The sequence below is a fragment of the Podarcis gaigeae genome, assembly GCF_964106915.1.
Source record: "Podarcis gaigeae genome assembly, chromosome: 4".
Classification (NCBI taxonomy): Eukaryota; Metazoa; Chordata; class Lepidosauria; order Squamata; family Lacertidae; genus Podarcis; species Podarcis gaigeae.
In genome coordinates, this window is record NC_139677.1 from 42,950,879 (window position 1) to 42,969,272 (window position 18,394).

Below are 18,394 nucleotides of genomic sequence, written 5' to 3' on the forward strand. Positions count from 1 at the left end.
TTTTTATTATAATTTTTTGAAAATTAGCATGGTCCCTAATTTTTCCTGGAGGAAGCGGGCAGGCAATATTCGCCAATTCTGCTTCTTCCAGCAAAACCCTCCCTTGACTCTTACCTCTTCTGCAAACAGAATGAGTATTTCCATTTGCAAAAGAACAAGTCTGGATAAAGCTAATTATCTATAATAATAGATAGTAACACAAATGGAATAGTTTATATTTTTTGTTATAACTAAATTAGAACAAAAATGTTTTGAAAAACAGATACATTGCCTTTTGGGGCAATAAATCACTATTCCAAAGAAAAGTGGCATCTAATAGTTGATTCATTTATGTCCCTGTTCTTACAGTGAAATTGTGAAATTACTGAATATACACTCTTCTTTTTTCCAACAGGTGTGGGAAGAAACAACAACACAGATTAGAACACAAAAGGTGGGGCGTAGGATTACTTATGTTTTTGCATGACAACAGAACAAGAAGTTAAATTCCAGGTCATATCAATTCTTCTTGAGAACAATATTTTTGGAGTCTAACCAGTCCACTAAGGCATGCCACGTACTGCAAAATTTGTTCAATGAGTTTCTTTGTATCGATGTCAATTGCAAAGACAAGACGATGCTTTTAAAAATATGTATATTGTTTTATTCAGTATAAGGCAATTTCTATCCCTGACTTCACATAAACAAAACTTTATTATAATCCAAGGTTGTTTTAAATTTTAGCTGTTTCTTTTCTGAAATTTGCTCTCAGCTATAGCAAAATATCAATGTCCTTCAATATAGGTTTCAAACAAACAAGTTTTTTAAAAAACAAACAAACAAACCAGCACTTATTGCTGTAATAATCCTATGAAAGGTACTCTGTGAGGTCCACCTGAAAACTGGTCTATAAATACCTTGAATAAATAAATAATAGATGCAGTAAATAATAACCATCATTATGATATGATTAGAACTGAGCAGGTACTTACTCAAATGCAATGTATGTAACAAGAGTAACAGAAAGAAAAATGGCTGAAAGGCCACAGCCTATGTACGTGATGAATGTTAGAATCAGCCTTTGTGTGGGAGATATAGTAGTGGCGTTTCTTGATAAATCCTGCAAAGGAAATAATAAATGTTTTCTTTTGAAGCATGAGAACAAATTTCATTTACAAGCCACGTTCTGGTTATTCACTGCCAGAACAACCAACACCTGGATTTCTACAGTAAGGCGGCTCTAGATAAATCATTTCTTTTAAAAATGCTACGTGTTATCCATATTTTTACAAAGAGATTACAAAATCCAACTTAATCTACCTTAATCTCTCTTGCTCAGTTCAAGCATAAATATCTGGTTTTACCAAACTGAGATATCTACACAAGCCTTGTGCCCATATGCTCTGTCCTTAGGCCACACCTTCATCTTCTGAGCGTACCAGCATCTGAAGACTTCCTAAGTAAATTAACCATAATTTCCAACCACATCCTAATTGGGAAAGAAGTCTTCCATAGAACACTTGGAAAAGGAAGGAAGCAGCAGCAAACGGGTGGAGTATATGGGGACAAAGTTTGTGCATGTCTCAGCTAAATAAACTGATATATGTACACCTGAACTGAACCTCTTTCTTTCTCCCATGCATGAACCTAGGATCATGTGCCTTAGCACATACTAGTTTTTAAGCACATATTAGTCTCTTTTCATACCACAATCCAGGTACTTCAATCCAAAGGACTTTGCAATCAGGTATATTCCCGTGATTTCCCCCACCTTTCTATGCCACAAGGCAAGCCACCCATTAAGACCTAGTGGCATAAGGAACCGCTTTGCAGCTTTTGGTTATATACTACAGGCATTACCAGTAAAACTCCAAAGCTCGTGAGATGGTTGCAGCTGCAGACGGTTGCATTTGTTCTTCTCTCTTTAACTACACAGCCATCATAGGACCAGCCTCCTTTGCCACCTGCCAGGAATTAAAAGGTTCCATTGTTAATATATAACTGGTAGAGTTTTAAGCTATTGCAAAGTTAATGCAAGTTAAACTAGTGGTTGCTACTGTTGGATTGTTTAGTTTTGTAGTAGTCTTCTATATACGGGACAGATGTAAGCGGTTTTTTTGCTGTTGAATATAAACTGATTGAATTAATAAAATTTAAAAGACAGAACCACACAGGCATACCATTTTTACTGAAGTCCCAGAAGGCACATCTGACAAAATTCCCCTGTTTGGAGAGACGGGGAGAAAAGATTGTTATCTCCAAGACACCTTGAAATTAAACCATGTACAATGAACAATACAATAAAAAGAAAATCAGCTTTCTGTTTACACATATTTCTCATTTATAGATAAATGTGCACACACCCACCCCAAGAATTTTTCCTTTCTTGCTCCTTTACCACCATCAAATCATATCTCAGCTGTTCCATGTGGCTATTTTTTCTTGTCTGCCTAATGTAAATTAGACCCTTTTTGTGATGAGACCATTTCATTTCTGTGTTCTGTAGCAACAGAAGCTTGTTAACTGGTCAAATTGCATTTGTACCTGAGTAGGGCTGGCATTTTGTAGTGTGACAGTAACATTTGTCTTCAAGTCGCTAATTGTGAGGTTAGCAACGCTTGATGATATAACATGACTGATCAGGGACAAATTGTCCAGTGAGGGATCCTGGGGAGAGAGAAAAAAACACCCTCATGTTAATTGTATTAAAATGTATTTATAGCCACAATACACCAAAGCTAAAGTCTGAAGATGTTTGGCATACCTGGAAAAGAGTTGTCTTCTCAAAAAAGTTGAAGGTAATTCTAGAAGCCTGGTGCTGAGCTTCTGGTGACAAATTTGTCATGACTGATGATGGAAGTGTAATGGATCCAGCACTTTTTGTAGACACTTCAGATCCAAGAGCAACCTTAAAAAGAGAGAGAGGAAAAAAATATTATTATGCATACAAAATAGAGAGGCAATTGGACCCTGTGCTTTGTGTTAGATTTAGCCTAGCCTGGAGCTGTGCTTTGTGAAGAGTATTACTGGCATTGACTATATCAAATTGATCTATCTACCCCAATCTGACTCCACTAATTATGAACTTCAACCAACAAAGAGAAGCATCAGCTGTGGGGCAGGGGAAGCATTTCCCTCTTCAAGCCCATTCAGTCTAATCGGTGAACAGATGAATTTGTGTGTGCCCTGAATGCTGCAAGTCCTCTTCTTTCAGATCCTAATGACTCATATATAGGTAACATAAAATTACATTATTAAGAATGGCTAGCTAAAATTGTGCACAAAGTGCAGAACAGCTGCTTTGCATCCAAAAGGTTTCAGCATCTCCCAGCAGGACTGGGAGATGCTCCTTGCCTGAATCCCTGGGGAGCTGCTTCCAGCCACTGTAGACAATATAAATTTGTCTCACTCAATGTGAGGCAGCTTCCTATATATTTGTTTTTCTTAGTTTCTAAACAATTCAGAAGGATTTTTAGGTTTCATTATTATTTCATCTTATTTCTGGTGTTCACAGAGGGCATAAGCATCAAATTATTCTACGATCTCCTCTAGAATGCTTGTGACAAGGCAAACACATGGCAGAAAGAAACACCAGAGCCAACTGCAAGAGAAAAGAAGCAATTCTGTCAGCCTTCATCAGATCAGGAACTCTCTGTAATCATGGTGTTATGTACTAAGCTTGGATCCTAGAACAATAGGCAAGTAGGATCCTAGAATGCAACAACTGATTGGCTTGCAGGAAAAGACCAATCAGGCTCCAGGAGGAAGTTAATCAGCCTATTAGGCTGGTAGGATCGTAGAATGCAACCGCTGATTGGCCTGCAGGAGAAGACCAATCAGGCTCCAGGAGGGAAGCAGAATCAGCCAATCAGACGGGACTCATTGTGTAAGTAATGTATATAAAAGCCTGAGGTTTGGGGGGAAATTCAATCACTGTTTTACAAGCTGCAATAAAGAGCATGAAATCACTACAGGACTACGAGTATATGTCACATTGTTTAAAATCATATTTTAAAAATAAACTCCTGCAGTCCTCCATGTCACACTCCATTCTATTTTAAAGGGTCTGCCAACTCTTAGAAACAGCTTTTGTATGGGGCAGAAGGACTTAAGGGTGGTGGAAACCGGGGGGTGGGGTTGTTCAGTAAAAATTAGCTGCTCCAGCTTGTGCAAGCAGAAGCACTCTATACTAAAACAAAGCTACTATTGGATAAAACCAGTGCTTCCCCCCCTTAAAAAATGTTTAGGGGTATTCTCATTTTCCTACTCATATTGAAATACTGCCCCTCAATGTGGCTAAACTTAGAGTCACAAAATGTTTAGGGGTATGTGTCCCCCCAGAAAAAAGCACTGGATACAGCCCATTGAACCCTGAAATCTACTGGCCAATACAGCCTGTTTTTTCATTTAAATGCTGAAGACTACGCTGCAATCCTATACATGCCTTCTTAGAAGTAAGCGATAAATAAAGTAATAATAATAATAATAATAATAACAATTTATTATTTATATCCTGCCCATCTGGCGTTCAATGCCCTGGCTACAATCTGAATTTCTGCATGTACCAGTAAGTTCCATCAAACAATGGCTCCAACTGCATTATACATTTAAAGGAGTATTGTGCCACTTTTAACAGATATGGCTGTTTTTAACATGTCCTTGTTAGAAGATCCTTATTCTCTTCACAGAGCTACAGTTTTCAGGATTCCCTGGGAAGAGAGATTGATTGATAACCACTCTGGGAACTGTAGGTTTGTCAGGGCAACAGGGGTCTCTTAACAACTCTAACAACCCTTAACAAAACTCCCAAACTCAAGCTGTATGTTCAGGTTCTCTTTCCCTTTCAGGTTTACCAAAGCGCAAAAGGGAGGGGGAGCTTACCTGAAGGTGTGGGGAATCTTCAACAGCGAAAGAAACTCCATTAAACGAGGTGCTGTTGACTTTCTGCACAGCCAGAGCCAGAGAAGGGAAGCTTAAACTAATGGATTCTGCCGGGAAGCTCAATTTTAAGCCAATTCCATCCACTATTTTTATTATTCTATTAAAGTAAAAACAGGAGGTGACATGATGATGTTCCTGATGTAATAGGTTTGAAAAAAAAATTAAGCATTTAATGAAAAGTAACTTCACTTGAATAACTTGAAAATATAGAAATGCTTTGAAAAAGGTATCACTAAAACTGAGAAGTCACGGACAAGTTCAATTTTTGAGTGAAAATTAAGTATTTATTTATCAGAAGGCCCAGGTAAGTATCAACCTCTTGAATCCTATAATCCGATAACTGAGCTTTTGGGGTTTTTTATGCATCTAAAGAGGCCTTCTACTCATCCATGGCCACATAGTGGCCACATGTGTGTGTGCATGGAAGGGCTGTAACTCAGTGGTAGACCATTGGCTTTGTATGCAGAAGGTCCGCGGTTCAATCTCTAGCAACTCAAAGTAGGACTGGGTGTATCTCTAGTCTCACATCCTGAAGAGCCAGTGTCAATCAGTGTAGACACTTTTGAGCAAGATGGACAAATGATCTCACTTGGTATGTGACCCTTCTCTCCCCAGCAGCAGCAGCAAAATGTAAAAGCAGGGGGAGGATGGGTAGCCTGGGCCAACTCTAAGGGTAAGGGGGTGATTTCTGTGGGTGTGGTGGGTGAGAGAAGCAAACAGGGGCAGCAGCCCCTTGTCTGTGAGATACATACACACACGGCTGATTATGTTCGAATCGCACACAACAGACAAGCCTTATCAAAATAAGAAAAATGTATAGGACACTTACCTTTTAGACAATGGAGATATATGTTTTGCGGAAATATTTAGAAGAAAATCAACAGTGTTTAACATTGCTTTTGCAAGCACAGGTGATATTGTTTGTGCAGTCAAATTGTGCTCCAGTTCAGAAACTATGTTCTCGAAATCGGTACTGTTGGCAATGTTGGTCTTGTTGTGGAACACTGGTTCTGAAAGAGATGGAAAAACACAAAGTATGTAATCCAAAGCTGAAAACAATAAAATGAACCGTTAAATTCACATCACACTAAACCAAAGTTTTGAGTACGCATTCATACTGTTTTCTTCCTGTGTGGCTAAGAGGGAGAATATGGAAGATTTATCTTCCACTTTTCATTAACCACAGTTCATTCCAGTGCCCAACCGCAGAATCACGATTAGTTGTAGCTATGGTTTGTTTCAAGAAGTAAGCTTAAGAAACAACCGCTTTGTTTTGAGATGAACCATAGTATATTAACCACGGTTTGTCAAACCGTTTGACATATCAAACTATGGTAATTAGAAAATAGAAGTTTCGGGAGGGGGGGTGTAGAAGTCGAAGGATCACCATGGCTCATTCCTGCTCATGCATGTCATGCTAAACTATAAACTATAAAGATATCTTAACACTGCTATTGAAATGGAACTGGGTTTTTTTTTTCCCTTCAAGAATTGCTTCAATAAACAAATAAGCTGTCGTGGACGCAGGTGGCGCTGTGGGTTAAAGCCTCAGCGCCTAGGACTTGCCGATCGAAAGGTCGGCGGTTCGAATCCCTGCGGCGGGGTGCGCTCCCGCTGCTTGGTCCCAGCGCCTGCCAACCTAGCAGTTCGAAAGCACCTCCGGGTGCAAGTAGATAAATAGGGACCGCTTACCAGCGGGAAGGTAAACGGCGTTTCCGTGTGCGGCTCTAGCTCGCCAGAGCAGCGATGTCACGCTGGCCACGTGACCCGGAAGTGTCTCCGGACAGCGCTGGCCCCTGGCCTCTTGAGTGAGATGGGCGCACAACCCCAGAGTCTGTCAAGACTGGCCCGTACGGGCAGGGGTACCTTTACCTTTACCTTTATCTTCATATTCAATTCCAGTGACTTAAAAGATCTTATGACATAGACTGAACAGAACTTTTTAAAATTCCTAATCTTATCTTTGGTAAATGTCAGTGAGTATGATGTATCAGGGGAAAGTCCCAGGCCATCATCACCCTTTGGCTAAAATGGTCAAAGCACTATGGTGAGTGTGCTTCACTCCCCTCCTACCACGCAGGTTCAGCATGCAACATGTGTCAGTTGCATGAATTAGAACAGCTGAACAAGTGCATCCAGTTCTTTTAATCTTACATTTGCAAACATATTCCAGGTTTCAGCATTACTTATGACAACCCTTTGAATTCCTTCCCTTGACTTACACTAGGATGCAATTAGCACATGCAACATTGGAATAGTTGCGGCCAGGGATGCAAGTCACTAAGTGGCCACACCACAACAAGAGAGATGGAAGGGAAAATCCTGTCCTTACCTGATGGTACAAGGCAAGGTGAAGGGGGACAGGGGTTGCTGCAGCCAGTAGCATACACGTACATGATTGCTTGACAAGACAGCTGCCCCTGCAGATGTGAGCAACCTATGCCCACATTGGAGCAACTGTCCACTCAGCAATTGTGCATTGGCACAGTGTTGCCTCACATCCACCTCTGCTCCAGGTGCTGCAACGTACTGACTGGATTTCTATCGCCACACTAGCAAACCACCTACTAGTCACTACTACATGGTAAGCTATTGAGAATTCAGCTTGCCAATTGGAGCAAGCTCCATAAAGATGCATTTCTAGTCTCACACCACACCACAAAGTGCATGTGTAACCCATGTCTAGTAACAACAGAACTTCACTATGTGTTTAAAAATAAGGCTTACCTTTGCTGACTGTTCTCGGACTTTCCTCTGTTTCAGTAGTGGAAAGAATATCCAAAGTAGTGGTCATGGCAGTTGAAGTGGCTGGGGAAACTGGTACTGTAGGTTTGGAAGTAGTCTGAAGTACTGCATCCATTGTGGAATGCACTGTTGTAAAGACTGGATTAGTTGTTTCAGAAGGAGGAAGAACTGCACTGGTAGGAGTTGTAGAAGGAAGCACAACACTGTTTTGTTCAGTGAGAGGAAGACCCGTATTTGTAGCAAGGTCATTTGTTGTAGGCTCAGTCAAAGGTGGAGGTGAAACAATGGTTGGCTTAGTCAAAGGTGGAGGTGAAGCAGTGGTTGATTCAGAGGAAGGATACCCATGCAGAGTCACAACATCAGAAGGCATAGTGGAAGTAGTAACAGGTAAAATGGATGTGTCAGGAGATCTAGGGCTTGTGCAAGGAAGTGCTCCATAAATACCACTACAGGAAGAACACAGATAAAATTATGCACAGGTATTGATATCAGTTTAACAGCAACTTGCATTCGGACAGAGATATGCAAGGTTCCAAAAAAACCTTGCAGTAATTATTATATGGATGGATTTAAAAACACATAAGAACAGATTTGGTTTTGCTAATATTCTTAAGGTGTTTCATGAGTCCAGAGGATTTCTTTACCAGCCACAATCATAACTCAGGTATGTTAAGGGATTTCAAATTCTGCACTAAAAAGGTGCTAAATGTGACGTCAAGCTTATTCCACAGCCATTTAGGAGACAGTCCTTCCTAACACGGACACAGTGGTTCATAGGCAAGTAAACACAAAGGTGAACAACAGAACAATGCTCTTTCACTTCCATAGAGCATGCACATGGTTGCAAATACAGGCAGAACCTGGACTAAGCCTTGTTTTATAGCACATTTACCATTTCAGTGGTTTTAGCTCTTCAACAGTTGAGGGACAAGAGTCAGGCCAAAAAGCTGGACAACAGCACAACTCTAGAATAACAAAAAATTAAGAATAATTAGCATTTTAATTTGCCAGTTAGATATTATTATGAAAGCAACTAAATCTTCTATAACTTCAACTATTTTTGTCACACAGAGGAGGTGGGCAGATTTCAGGCTTATGATACCTATTGTGTTTATTAAAAGAACTCCAAGGTACAGCAACCAGAGGCAAAATAGTGACTGGGGGCAGCAACACACAGAACAAAAGACATAACATGCCTCCGTGTTCAGCTCAAGAACTTGTTTTCAGAAACAGAACTGTGTTTACACTCATCTGCACAAATCTTTGCTTTCCCCTAAACTTTCAACTGTCTAATTTTTCACTTGCAGGAGAGTCTGTTGGTCTTTTCAAACAACTGGGGATCAGAAATCCTTACAGGTCAACTGCCGATCATCCAACGGTCTACTATCAAATCTACCTTTTGCCCAACCCCAACATAAGAGTATTTTGAACATATAAAATGCAATATAATCACTCTGTCATTCCACTTCACAAGGAAGTTCAAAAATTAGCTGTTCTGAGAACTTGCTTGAAGGGTTGAGTGGAAATTGATTAATACATATTAATAAATGAAAAAATAGATTAATTATTTAGTTGTGTGAAGAAGCTTGGGGAAAATGCAAAACACTTCTTGCTGGCTATACCTAAACAATGATCAGTAGAGAAGTTGTGTGAGTACAAAAGGAGAGTCAAGACAGTGTTCAATACTGCCTACTGTTTTTTAATGTGGCTGGGGGAAACCCAGCAAGATAGGTGGGATATGAATTTAATAATAATAATAATAATAATAATAATAATAATAATAATAATACTGCAAACTGATGTCATGAATGGCCTGCATTGGGTATAATCTACAAGCCACCGGAAATTCTGTTGTGATATCCACATTATCCACAGACCCAAACAATTTCCCTTACTTTGCTGTGCATCCTAGTAGGAAAATGACCTCCTTTAATTGAATCCATAGGTGACCAGGGAGTACAGACCCCACCCATCCCAAATGCACCACTTCTTGTGTTGAAGGCCCTTCAAATCAGATATCATTCCACACTAAATATTGGCACTGATATAAAACAGAGACAGCTCATCCATTTATGATCTCATCCTATTATCATCCATAGATAAAAGGACTGAGGTGAGAAAGTGGTTAACATAGAAACCAGAAGTAGACTTTTTGATTTTGGGATTGTCAAACACTGTTTCTCCTTAGCCCAGTTTTACTAACAGTTCTCAGATACTTTTTTAAACCCCGTCCTTGCAAAAGGCTTAAATTCTGGAATTTAGATGAGACCTGTGCCATTGGTCATCTCAGATCTCTAGAACAAGAGACTATTGGTTACTTACCTATTAGGCTAAGTTCTGCTTTTCCTTCCAATTTTGACAATATGCTGCTTATATCCATGTTTTTCTTCACCTTTATTGTGAAACTGCACTCTGATCTGCTACAATGTGGGAAAAAATCTAGTAAATGCTACTAGATTGAATGCCAGCATATGAATTATTTAAAGCAGTGTTCCTGCTTAATTAGTTAAATCACGTTATTCTAAACTATACAAGTGTGCACCATTATTTGGCTTGTCCTGTTAGACAAATGAGGACCAAACGTCTGTTATTACTTATTGGAGCTAATTAAACTAATTTAAAAACAAAGCAAAACCCTATTTGTAGGAACAACAAACATCAATAAGAGTTTAATTTTTTCAATATTTTCAGTATCTATGGGGATTTGAAGGTGGGTTTAAAAAATAATAATTCAAGGCTTTCCACCTGAGAGGTTAGAAGACTGAGATGGCACTCCCTTTCTCAAACATTTCGTCAGAAGTGGCTTTGCTGTTTAGAAAAGTTATTCCGGGTATAGACCCTTAAGTTGCACCCCTGTAGGCACTTTTCTGGGAGCAAGTCTTGCTGAAGCCAATAGCACTTCTGAGTTGGATAGCACTATAAAATGTCTATTAAAGCATTGAAGTGCCAGTCTTTCGACTTTTTAATATATGTGTAGCCAATAAAAGAATCACTAGGAATATGACAAACCTTTGGATTACTTCATGACACTGTATGATGGATGACTATAAAAGAACAAATTTAAAATAAATTACTTGATCATCAAGTTCAAAATTACACAAGTGTCCACAAATAAAAATAAAGATCTATAGTAATAACTGAATGCTTACTTACCTCACTTATGCTCTGAAGGGTTTGGTTGAAATCTGAAATGCTAAAAGGAAAGTTTTTGCCAGCTTAGTTAGAAATGCTATATTTGATTTTTACTAGTAAATTATCCCTGAGCCAGTTTAGTTTCCAGCAGCTCCCATCATATCCTATGCCTACAACAAAGGCTTTCAACCTTTTTGAATCTACGGTTCCCTGGACCGACTACATTCTTTCTATGGCACCCTTGTGGGGCTCAGGAGCCTAGTTATGTCACCATTTTCCTGCAGAGCTGACAGCCTCTCACCCTTTTTCAAACAATATACCTTGTGGAGTGTTCCTTCAGCTTCCTCTCCTCTCCCCTCTCCCTGGGAGTCCTCCAGGCAACTGCTGCTGCCATCCCTGTTCTGAGATCCCCCCACCCTACAGAGAGGTGTCTACCAGAGGCACCATTTGCCTGCAGAACTTATAGCCAGGGCTACTACAACAAACAGCTGTGCAAGCCTGTGGGAGCCTTTGCTGCTGAACTACAGCTCCCATCAGCACCGGCAAGCATGGCCAATGGTCAGAAATTATGGAAGTTGTAGTTCAGCAACATCTGGAGAGCCAAAGGTTCCCCACATCTTTCCTAAACTCAAATTGTATTTGCATCCAAACCTGGTATCATAGTTTCACTAACTATGGTTAGTTTCAACAAGCCGTAGTTTGAAGTTGGCTTGTTTTGAAATGGCTCATAGAGATGTATCATGTCCCCTGTTTCACATGTAACAAACCAAGCTTAAGGGAAACTAAATGTAAGAGCTTCTGGCATCCTACAAGTAATGTGGGAAGAGGAGATAAGTGTGTAAAACATGCAAATCTGGGAGACTAAATACTCTGATGTTGCATTAAACCATGGTTTAGAATGATGGGCGAATGCAGCCATTACTATGTGAGAGTACTCAAAATGAAATACGACCAAACATTCAGTATGATGTAAGGGACAAAAACCTAATAAAGAACTATGGAATGCTTACTTTGGTACTTTTAGTACTGGTGAAGTATCTTGCAATTGGTACTGACTGGTGCTGTCCCCAGGATATTGCTAGAGAAGAAAAAGAAAACATTAACAAAGTACAGTCTTGTGTACATTGCTAGGATCTCATTAAAGAATACCTGACAGATATAATAACAATGTAGGTGACATGGCCCTTCACCCAGGAGGTATGTTGCTTTAAGAAACCCTATCCCTACCCAGAAACCCTACTTTCATTATCTTGAAGAGAGCAAAATAAGTTGACCCTGAAGCTTTTACCACAACACACTGGGAGTATCTGACAAAAGCTGTTGGGGTACATTTCCTCAGGTTTTCACCTACTAAAGCTACTTCCACTGACAAAGCAAGGGGCCTAAGTATTCACACCCATGAATATGTGTTGGACCTGGCAAGTTCCAAGATTCTGTCTGACTAGATGACCCCCTACCAAATAAGTCAATTAATATCAACCATAAAAAGAAGGTTTTTCATTATGTCCATCTCTTAATGATCAACTTTATTAGTAGCAAGAATGTCCTGCAGCCTAGGTTAATGTTCCTTCCCATTCACTGCCTACGTCATACCTGCCCAATGCCAGATTTATGTATAAGCTAAACAAGCTATAGCTTAGGACCCCACTCTCTTGGGGGCCCCAAAAAAATTTAAAGGAAAAAAACTGGATGTACATTTCCAAAATATAAGATAAAAAATAAAATAAAACAACACAAAACACTGTTGTTGTATGTAGGTTTTGTGTACGGACTGTATTTTAATATTTTGTTGGAAGCCACCCAGAGTGCCTGGGGAAACCTAGCCAGATGGGCAGGTTATAAATAATAAATTATTATTATTATAAATTACTATATAGCATATATTCAACACAAAAAACAGCGTCAATTTGTTGCTGACAAAGAACAGCTGGACATATAAAGGACCCCATTACCTTCAGTAGCTTAGGGCCTCAGCAAACTTAAATTCGGCTCTGTACCTGCCCACCTAATATCAAAAGTTACCCCATCAATCACACAAGCTTTTTCTAGGGGACCCTCCTGGTGGCTCTTTCATGATACAAGCATATAATTTTCCCAATACCATCACAGGATATACCGTAAATTTCGCTCTATAACACGCAGATTTTTTCTCCTAAAAAGGAAGGGGAAATGTCTGTGCGTGTTATAGAGCGAATGTGTGGTCCCTGGAGCCGAAAAATCAAGCAAAAATCAGCAAAAATCAAATCGCGGGGCTGCACGCTGCACAGAGAAGCGAAACTTGAAAAGAGGAAGCGGCTGCTTTCCTGCATTCTGCCTCAGGGTCTTACTGCCCACCCTTCTCTGTTTCCTTGCTGTGTTTGCTGAAACGGAACAAAGAGCAGGGAAAGCCCCTCCCCTCCAGGCAAGCTCCGGTGCTGCTGGGGGAGAGGGAGAGAGAGGGGGGAAGGGAGAGAGAGAGGGGGGGAGGGAGCGAGGGAGGGAGGGAGGGAGAGAGAGAGAGAGAGAGAGAGAGAGAGAGAGAGAGAGAGAGAGCTGGCTGGCTGGCTGGCTTGGGTGGGGGAAAACTTTTGCTTTCCTTTCCTCCCTACCCCTCTCCTGCATTCTTAGCCAGCTGCTTCTCTGCACACCCCTCTCCTGCTCCTTGTCCCTTCTGTGTTTTTCCTTCCCTCCCCACTTAAAATGTGGTTACAAAGCATAGATCCTCAGGATCTTTGCATTGGGTCACCCCAAATTCACCATCAGATCACATAGCATGTCCATGGCTACAGCCTGCCCCCCCAAAATCACGCACCCACTGTTGCCTGGGGCTGCAATGGTGCAAAAATGTGGTTAAAAAGCATGGATCCACATGGATCCTCAGGATCTTTGCATTGGGTCACCCCAAATTCACCATCAGATCACATAGCATGTCCATGGCTACAGCCTGCACCAAAAAATCACGCACCCACTGTTGCCTGGGGCTGCAATGGTGCAAAAATGTGGTTAAAAAGCATGGATCCACAGGGATTCTCAGGATCCTTGCATTGGGTCACCCCAAATTCACCATCAGATCACATAGCATGTCCATGGCTACAGCCTGCACCAAAAAATCACGCACCCACTGTTGCCTGGGGCTGCAATGGTGCAAAAACGTGGTTAAAAAGCATAGATCCACAGGGATTCTCAGGATCTTTGCATTGGGTCACCCCAAATTCAACATCAGATCACATAGCATGTCCATGGCTACAGCCTGCACCAAAAAAATCACGCACCCACTGTTGCCTGGGACTGCAATGGTGCAAAAACGTGGTTAAAAAGCATGGATCCACAGGGATTCTCAGGATCCTTGCATTGGGTCACCCCAAATTCACCATCAGATCACATAGCATGTTCATGGCTACAGCCTGCCCCCCCAAAATCACGCACCCACTGTTGCATGGGGCTGCAATGGTGCAAAAACGTGGTTAAAAAGCATAGATCCACAGGGATTCTCAGGATCTTTGCATTGGGTCACCCCAAATTCACCATCAGATCACATAGCATGTCCATGGCTACAGCCTGCCCCCCCCCCAAATCACGCACCCACTGTTGCATGGGGCTGCAATGGTGCAAAAACGTGGTTAAAAAGCATAGATCCACAGGGATTCTCAGGATCTTTGCATTGGGTCACCCCAAATTCAACATCAGATCACATAGCATGTCCATGGCTACAGCCTGCACCAAAAAAATCACGCACCCACTGTTGCCTAGGGCTGCAATGGTGCAAAAACGTGGTTACAGAGCATGGATCCACAGGGATTCTCAGGATCTTTGCATTGGGTCATCCCAAATTCACCATCAGATCACATGTCTGTGGCCACAGCATGAAGCCCAAAAATGATACATCCACTGTTTCATTCAGAATGTTTTTTCCCTTGTTTTCCTCCTCTAAAAACAATGTGCGTGTTATGGTCAGGTGCGTGTTATAGAGCGAAAAATACGGTAATTATAATATCAAGATAGCAACCAAAATTGGATCACAGAATAGCAATTCATCAAAATGAAGAGACTTACGAGTGTTAAGTTATAGAAAGCATTAGAGCTGTTTCCTCTGGACTGAAATTTCATAGTGCCCATGTAGAAGACTGAAAAGTAAAAGTTGTCGTCATTAATAGCTTGGTTTAGAATAATTTTGACAATAGAAAGCTCATACTACCTCTGCTTGTACTTTTAAGCTTTCTTGTGCAAAAATCATTTGACCCTCTGTTCTTTTGCACAGATGCAAAATTTGGGTGTCTATTCCACACAGTCTTTGGCCACACCACGAGCCATCTTATATGAATCTGCCTGCTATTTAAGATCTGAGTGAGTGGCCCTTCTCTGTGACCCACCTTGCTGAAGCAGAGTTGGGTACTGTTATGTATTGAAATTCTCACCCTGGCCACCAGGGGTATTGTGTATATACCGGTAGTTTTCACTCAGGTCCACATCAGTTAATTTAGGCGGGAAACCCTGGGGTGTTGTTGTTACAATGTTGACAGCCGGCTGCCTATAAAAGCAGACAGCTGAGCTGTTTGCGGTTCAGTTCTGTTCCAGCTTACAAATAAAGAGCTGCTTTGGAGAAATCGCTGTGTCATCTGCTATGTCAACCCACTACTTAATAGGTAGGACTAGAGATAGTTATGACCACACCCAGATTAGGGAACACCTGGTTCCAGCTCTCACTGTTTTTTGCTGGTTGTTGAAGGTTGTTGCTAATTCTGGCAAGTGTATGGGAATAATCACCATGCTTTTATGATCTTATTTTATCTGTCTTCTTGCCCTGTCTCATTTTACTATTGCTTCAAAAAGCGGCAATATTTTTAATTGCCGTGTGCCATCCAGAGTAATGTATTTGCATTAGAATGGTAGGATATAAATTTCTATATGAATAAATTATGAAAATGAGCCTGCATCAGCCTTGGGGTGACAAAACGCTCCTTTCCATTTCTTCCACACTTGAGAGGAGAACACGAAAAGCTTCTGTTTCAACTTCGGAACTAAACACAGTTAAACTCTACAATTTCAGCTTTAAAAAAGCTAATCTAAAATGGAAGTAAGAGAAGGTCACTAACCTGAGTCTTGGCAGATAGATGATAAGTTGCATGCATGATTGTCTAGAATTTTAAAAAAGGGAATACAAAGTTTAATTCGAACATTATAAAATAAGTTTATAATAACTTTCACTCATTATCCTACCTATTTCTATTGCAGCTCCTAACATGGAATCAAAATGGGAGTGATATATTTCTGTCTTTAGAAACTGAGCGAGAGCCTACATTTAGTGGAATAAATGTGGGGACAGAACACATAGCAAAGACAGAACAATGTGACACAACTCTAATATATAATAGGTTTTAATTTTGATACCTTAACCAACCACAGTTGTAGAAGTTGACATAGCTGTGTTTCCAGTGTATATTGTTCTGTCCACATCTAAGGAAATTCGTGTTCTTAATAGATCTTTCCTCTGCACATACTCCACACATCATTATTATTTTGATTTTAGCAATTTAGTATAAAATAACAATTGTAACGGAATTGTACCACCCCACCCCACCCAAATTCCATTGCTGGCTTTAACGAAGAGAAAGATGCTCATTTTATATCAAAATATGACTGTGACGGTATTTTAGCTTTTAACAAGAGGCAAGGCCTATTTCTATTCAAACTAAAAGCACTGTAAAAAGTTAGCTACAGTTTACAGACATTCTCTGTGCAAGCAATTCTTACCTTCAGTATTCAGAGCTTCCTCTGAAGATGCATCTAAGAATATAAAACAGAAAATCAATGCAAACTGCAAAATTAAAGGGAAAAAGTTAAAGAAGGCAAGCCTACTCTATGTCAAAAATATGAATGAAATCTTGCCTGTGGCACTGTTAGGGTAGGTGACAAAAGTGACAATGGATGAGTCTGCTGCAAATAAAGAATTTTTTGAATTAAAATTGAAAATATAGAGAAGCACAAATAATTTTTAAATAGTTTACCTTTCATTTATAAACCTAGAAATGAATGGATTAAATTATGCTTTGGGTATAACTTTGTCTACTATGTGTATGCTATAAGACAAAAGTTTGTTCCCTATCGAAAGAAATGTGAAAGCAGTTCTGTGAGCAGGAGGGAATTTTAGACTTGCTTTCCTAAAAATGCCTAGCAGTATGTCAAGCTGCTTTTGCAGCTGTGGGGGCAGTTTCAGAAGCAGTCTGTAGTAAGACACAGGGCTCTGCTTTTCAAAGATGTCAAAACTTCTGACAAGTGATTGCAGTGCCTTGTATAAGCTTAAACAGTTCTTTGGATCTTCTAGCAGTAGAAGCCTTGTTGGGCTAGCACAACAATTAGTAAAGATTTTATTAACACTCTTTTGGTTTCATCTCACCCTGAAATGCAATCTCACGTTTTGATTGCCCTACACCTTTATTCTAAAAAAAAAAATTAATGGAAAAGTGTTTTACCAACAAAAACATGGAAATAAAATGATACCCACCACTAGGGTTATTATAGTAAATGTGTGCTGAGTTGCACATGGCCCTACCCACAACAGTTATGTCATGTCCACAAGTGCGGACAGAGCTTAGTGGGATGTATACACAAAGAAACAAAATACCCATTAGTGTGGAAAGCCAGTTGCAATATACAGTGGTACCTTGGTTTACTAACTTAATCCATTCCGTAAGTCCGTTTTCAAACCAAAGCCTTTTTAAACCAAGCCGTGCTTTTCCATAGCAGCGGGGGACTTAATTTACAAATGGAACACACTCAACAGGAAGTGGAACATGTTCTGCTTCCAAGGCAAAGTTCACAAACCAAAACATCTACTTCTGGGTTTGCAGCGTTCTTAATCCAAATTTGTTCATAAGCTAAGGTGTTCTTAAACCAAGGTACCACTGTAAAGGCAACAGTGCTAGGGGTCATGCCTCTAGAGAAGGAGCCTTACTCTTGTGTCGACCGTCAGTGTTTCTTTATCACTTGGCAAAGATGCCCTTGTAATCTACATAAAATATTCATACTGATTATAACACTGAGAAGCTGTGATTATTGTGTGTAGCTTGGAGGCATTTTTCTTTCCAGAGTTACTGCTTTTAACAGAACAAGACAAAATAACATGCAAGATAGGTAAACAAATAACATGACTAAAAATGATTTATATTCACCAATATTCATGAAATGCCTTAGAAATTAAATCATCTGAAGGAGAAATTCTTGCTAAACCTAATTGTGATATACTAACTTCTTTCAAAACCATAGATCCTTCCTCTTTGTAAATCCTTGAGTAAAAGCAGCACACATTTAGCACCTAAGTATGGAAATAATTTATCTAGTTGTATAATAAAATGAGGAACATACATATCCATGTATAGGAGCAGATTTTTTAAAAGGCTAACAGCAGATACAGTTTGTAATCTGTTGTAAACCGACGGGACGCCAGTTGCATCTTTCATCTTCGTTATGGTGTGTTATATTTTATAATACTTTTCTTGAAGTAAAGTTTAGAAAACAAAAAATAGACATACCCGGTGTACTTCCTGGAGCTTTTCCAAATTTTGGTGAGATACGGCCAGCATTGCCTGAGTGGGAGACAGTTTAATACATTCGTTAGGCT

General features: G+C 40.1%; 1 protein-coding gene across 9 annotated transcripts in view; it reads right to left on the reverse strand.

Moving 5' to 3' along the window:
* Positions 1-18,394, reverse strand: part of ADGRG2 (adhesion G protein-coupled receptor G2) — a 42,877-nt gene that overhangs the window by 5,410 nt on the left and 19,073 nt on the right. For 2 of the 9 annotated variants that reach the window (XM_083734177.1, XM_083734178.1), the window contains exons 4-22: positions 18,306-18,359; positions 16,663-16,710; positions 16,528-16,560; positions 16,171-16,224; positions 15,870-15,911; positions 14,830-14,900; positions 11,808-11,875; positions 10,819-10,858; positions 10,675-10,709; positions 9,988-10,085; positions 8,558-8,630; positions 7,648-8,111; positions 5,750-5,930; positions 4,861-5,017; positions 2,744-2,887; positions 2,524-2,646; positions 2,160-2,202; positions 1,840-1,943; positions 972-1,099 (exon numbers count right to left, since the gene is read on the reverse strand). In XM_083734177.1, the coding sequence (XP_083590303.1) occupies positions 972-1,099; positions 1,840-1,943; positions 2,160-2,202; positions 2,524-2,646; positions 2,744-2,887; positions 4,861-5,017; positions 5,750-5,930; positions 7,648-8,111; positions 8,558-8,630; positions 9,988-10,085; positions 10,675-10,709; positions 10,819-10,858; positions 11,808-11,875; positions 14,830-14,900; positions 15,870-15,911; positions 16,171-16,224; positions 16,528-16,560; positions 16,663-16,710; positions 18,306-18,359 (1,960 nt within the window). The remainder of the gene's footprint in view (positions 1-971; positions 1,100-1,839; positions 1,944-2,159; positions 2,203-2,523; positions 2,647-2,743; positions 2,888-4,860; positions 5,018-5,749; positions 5,931-7,647; positions 8,112-8,557; positions 8,631-9,987; positions 10,086-10,674; positions 10,710-10,818; positions 10,859-11,807; positions 11,876-14,829; positions 14,901-15,869; positions 15,912-16,170; positions 16,225-16,527; positions 16,561-16,662; positions 16,711-18,305; positions 18,360-18,394) is intronic. The other 7 variants (XM_083734179.1, XM_083734185.1, XM_083734180.1 and 4 more) reach the window with 7 other exon arrangements.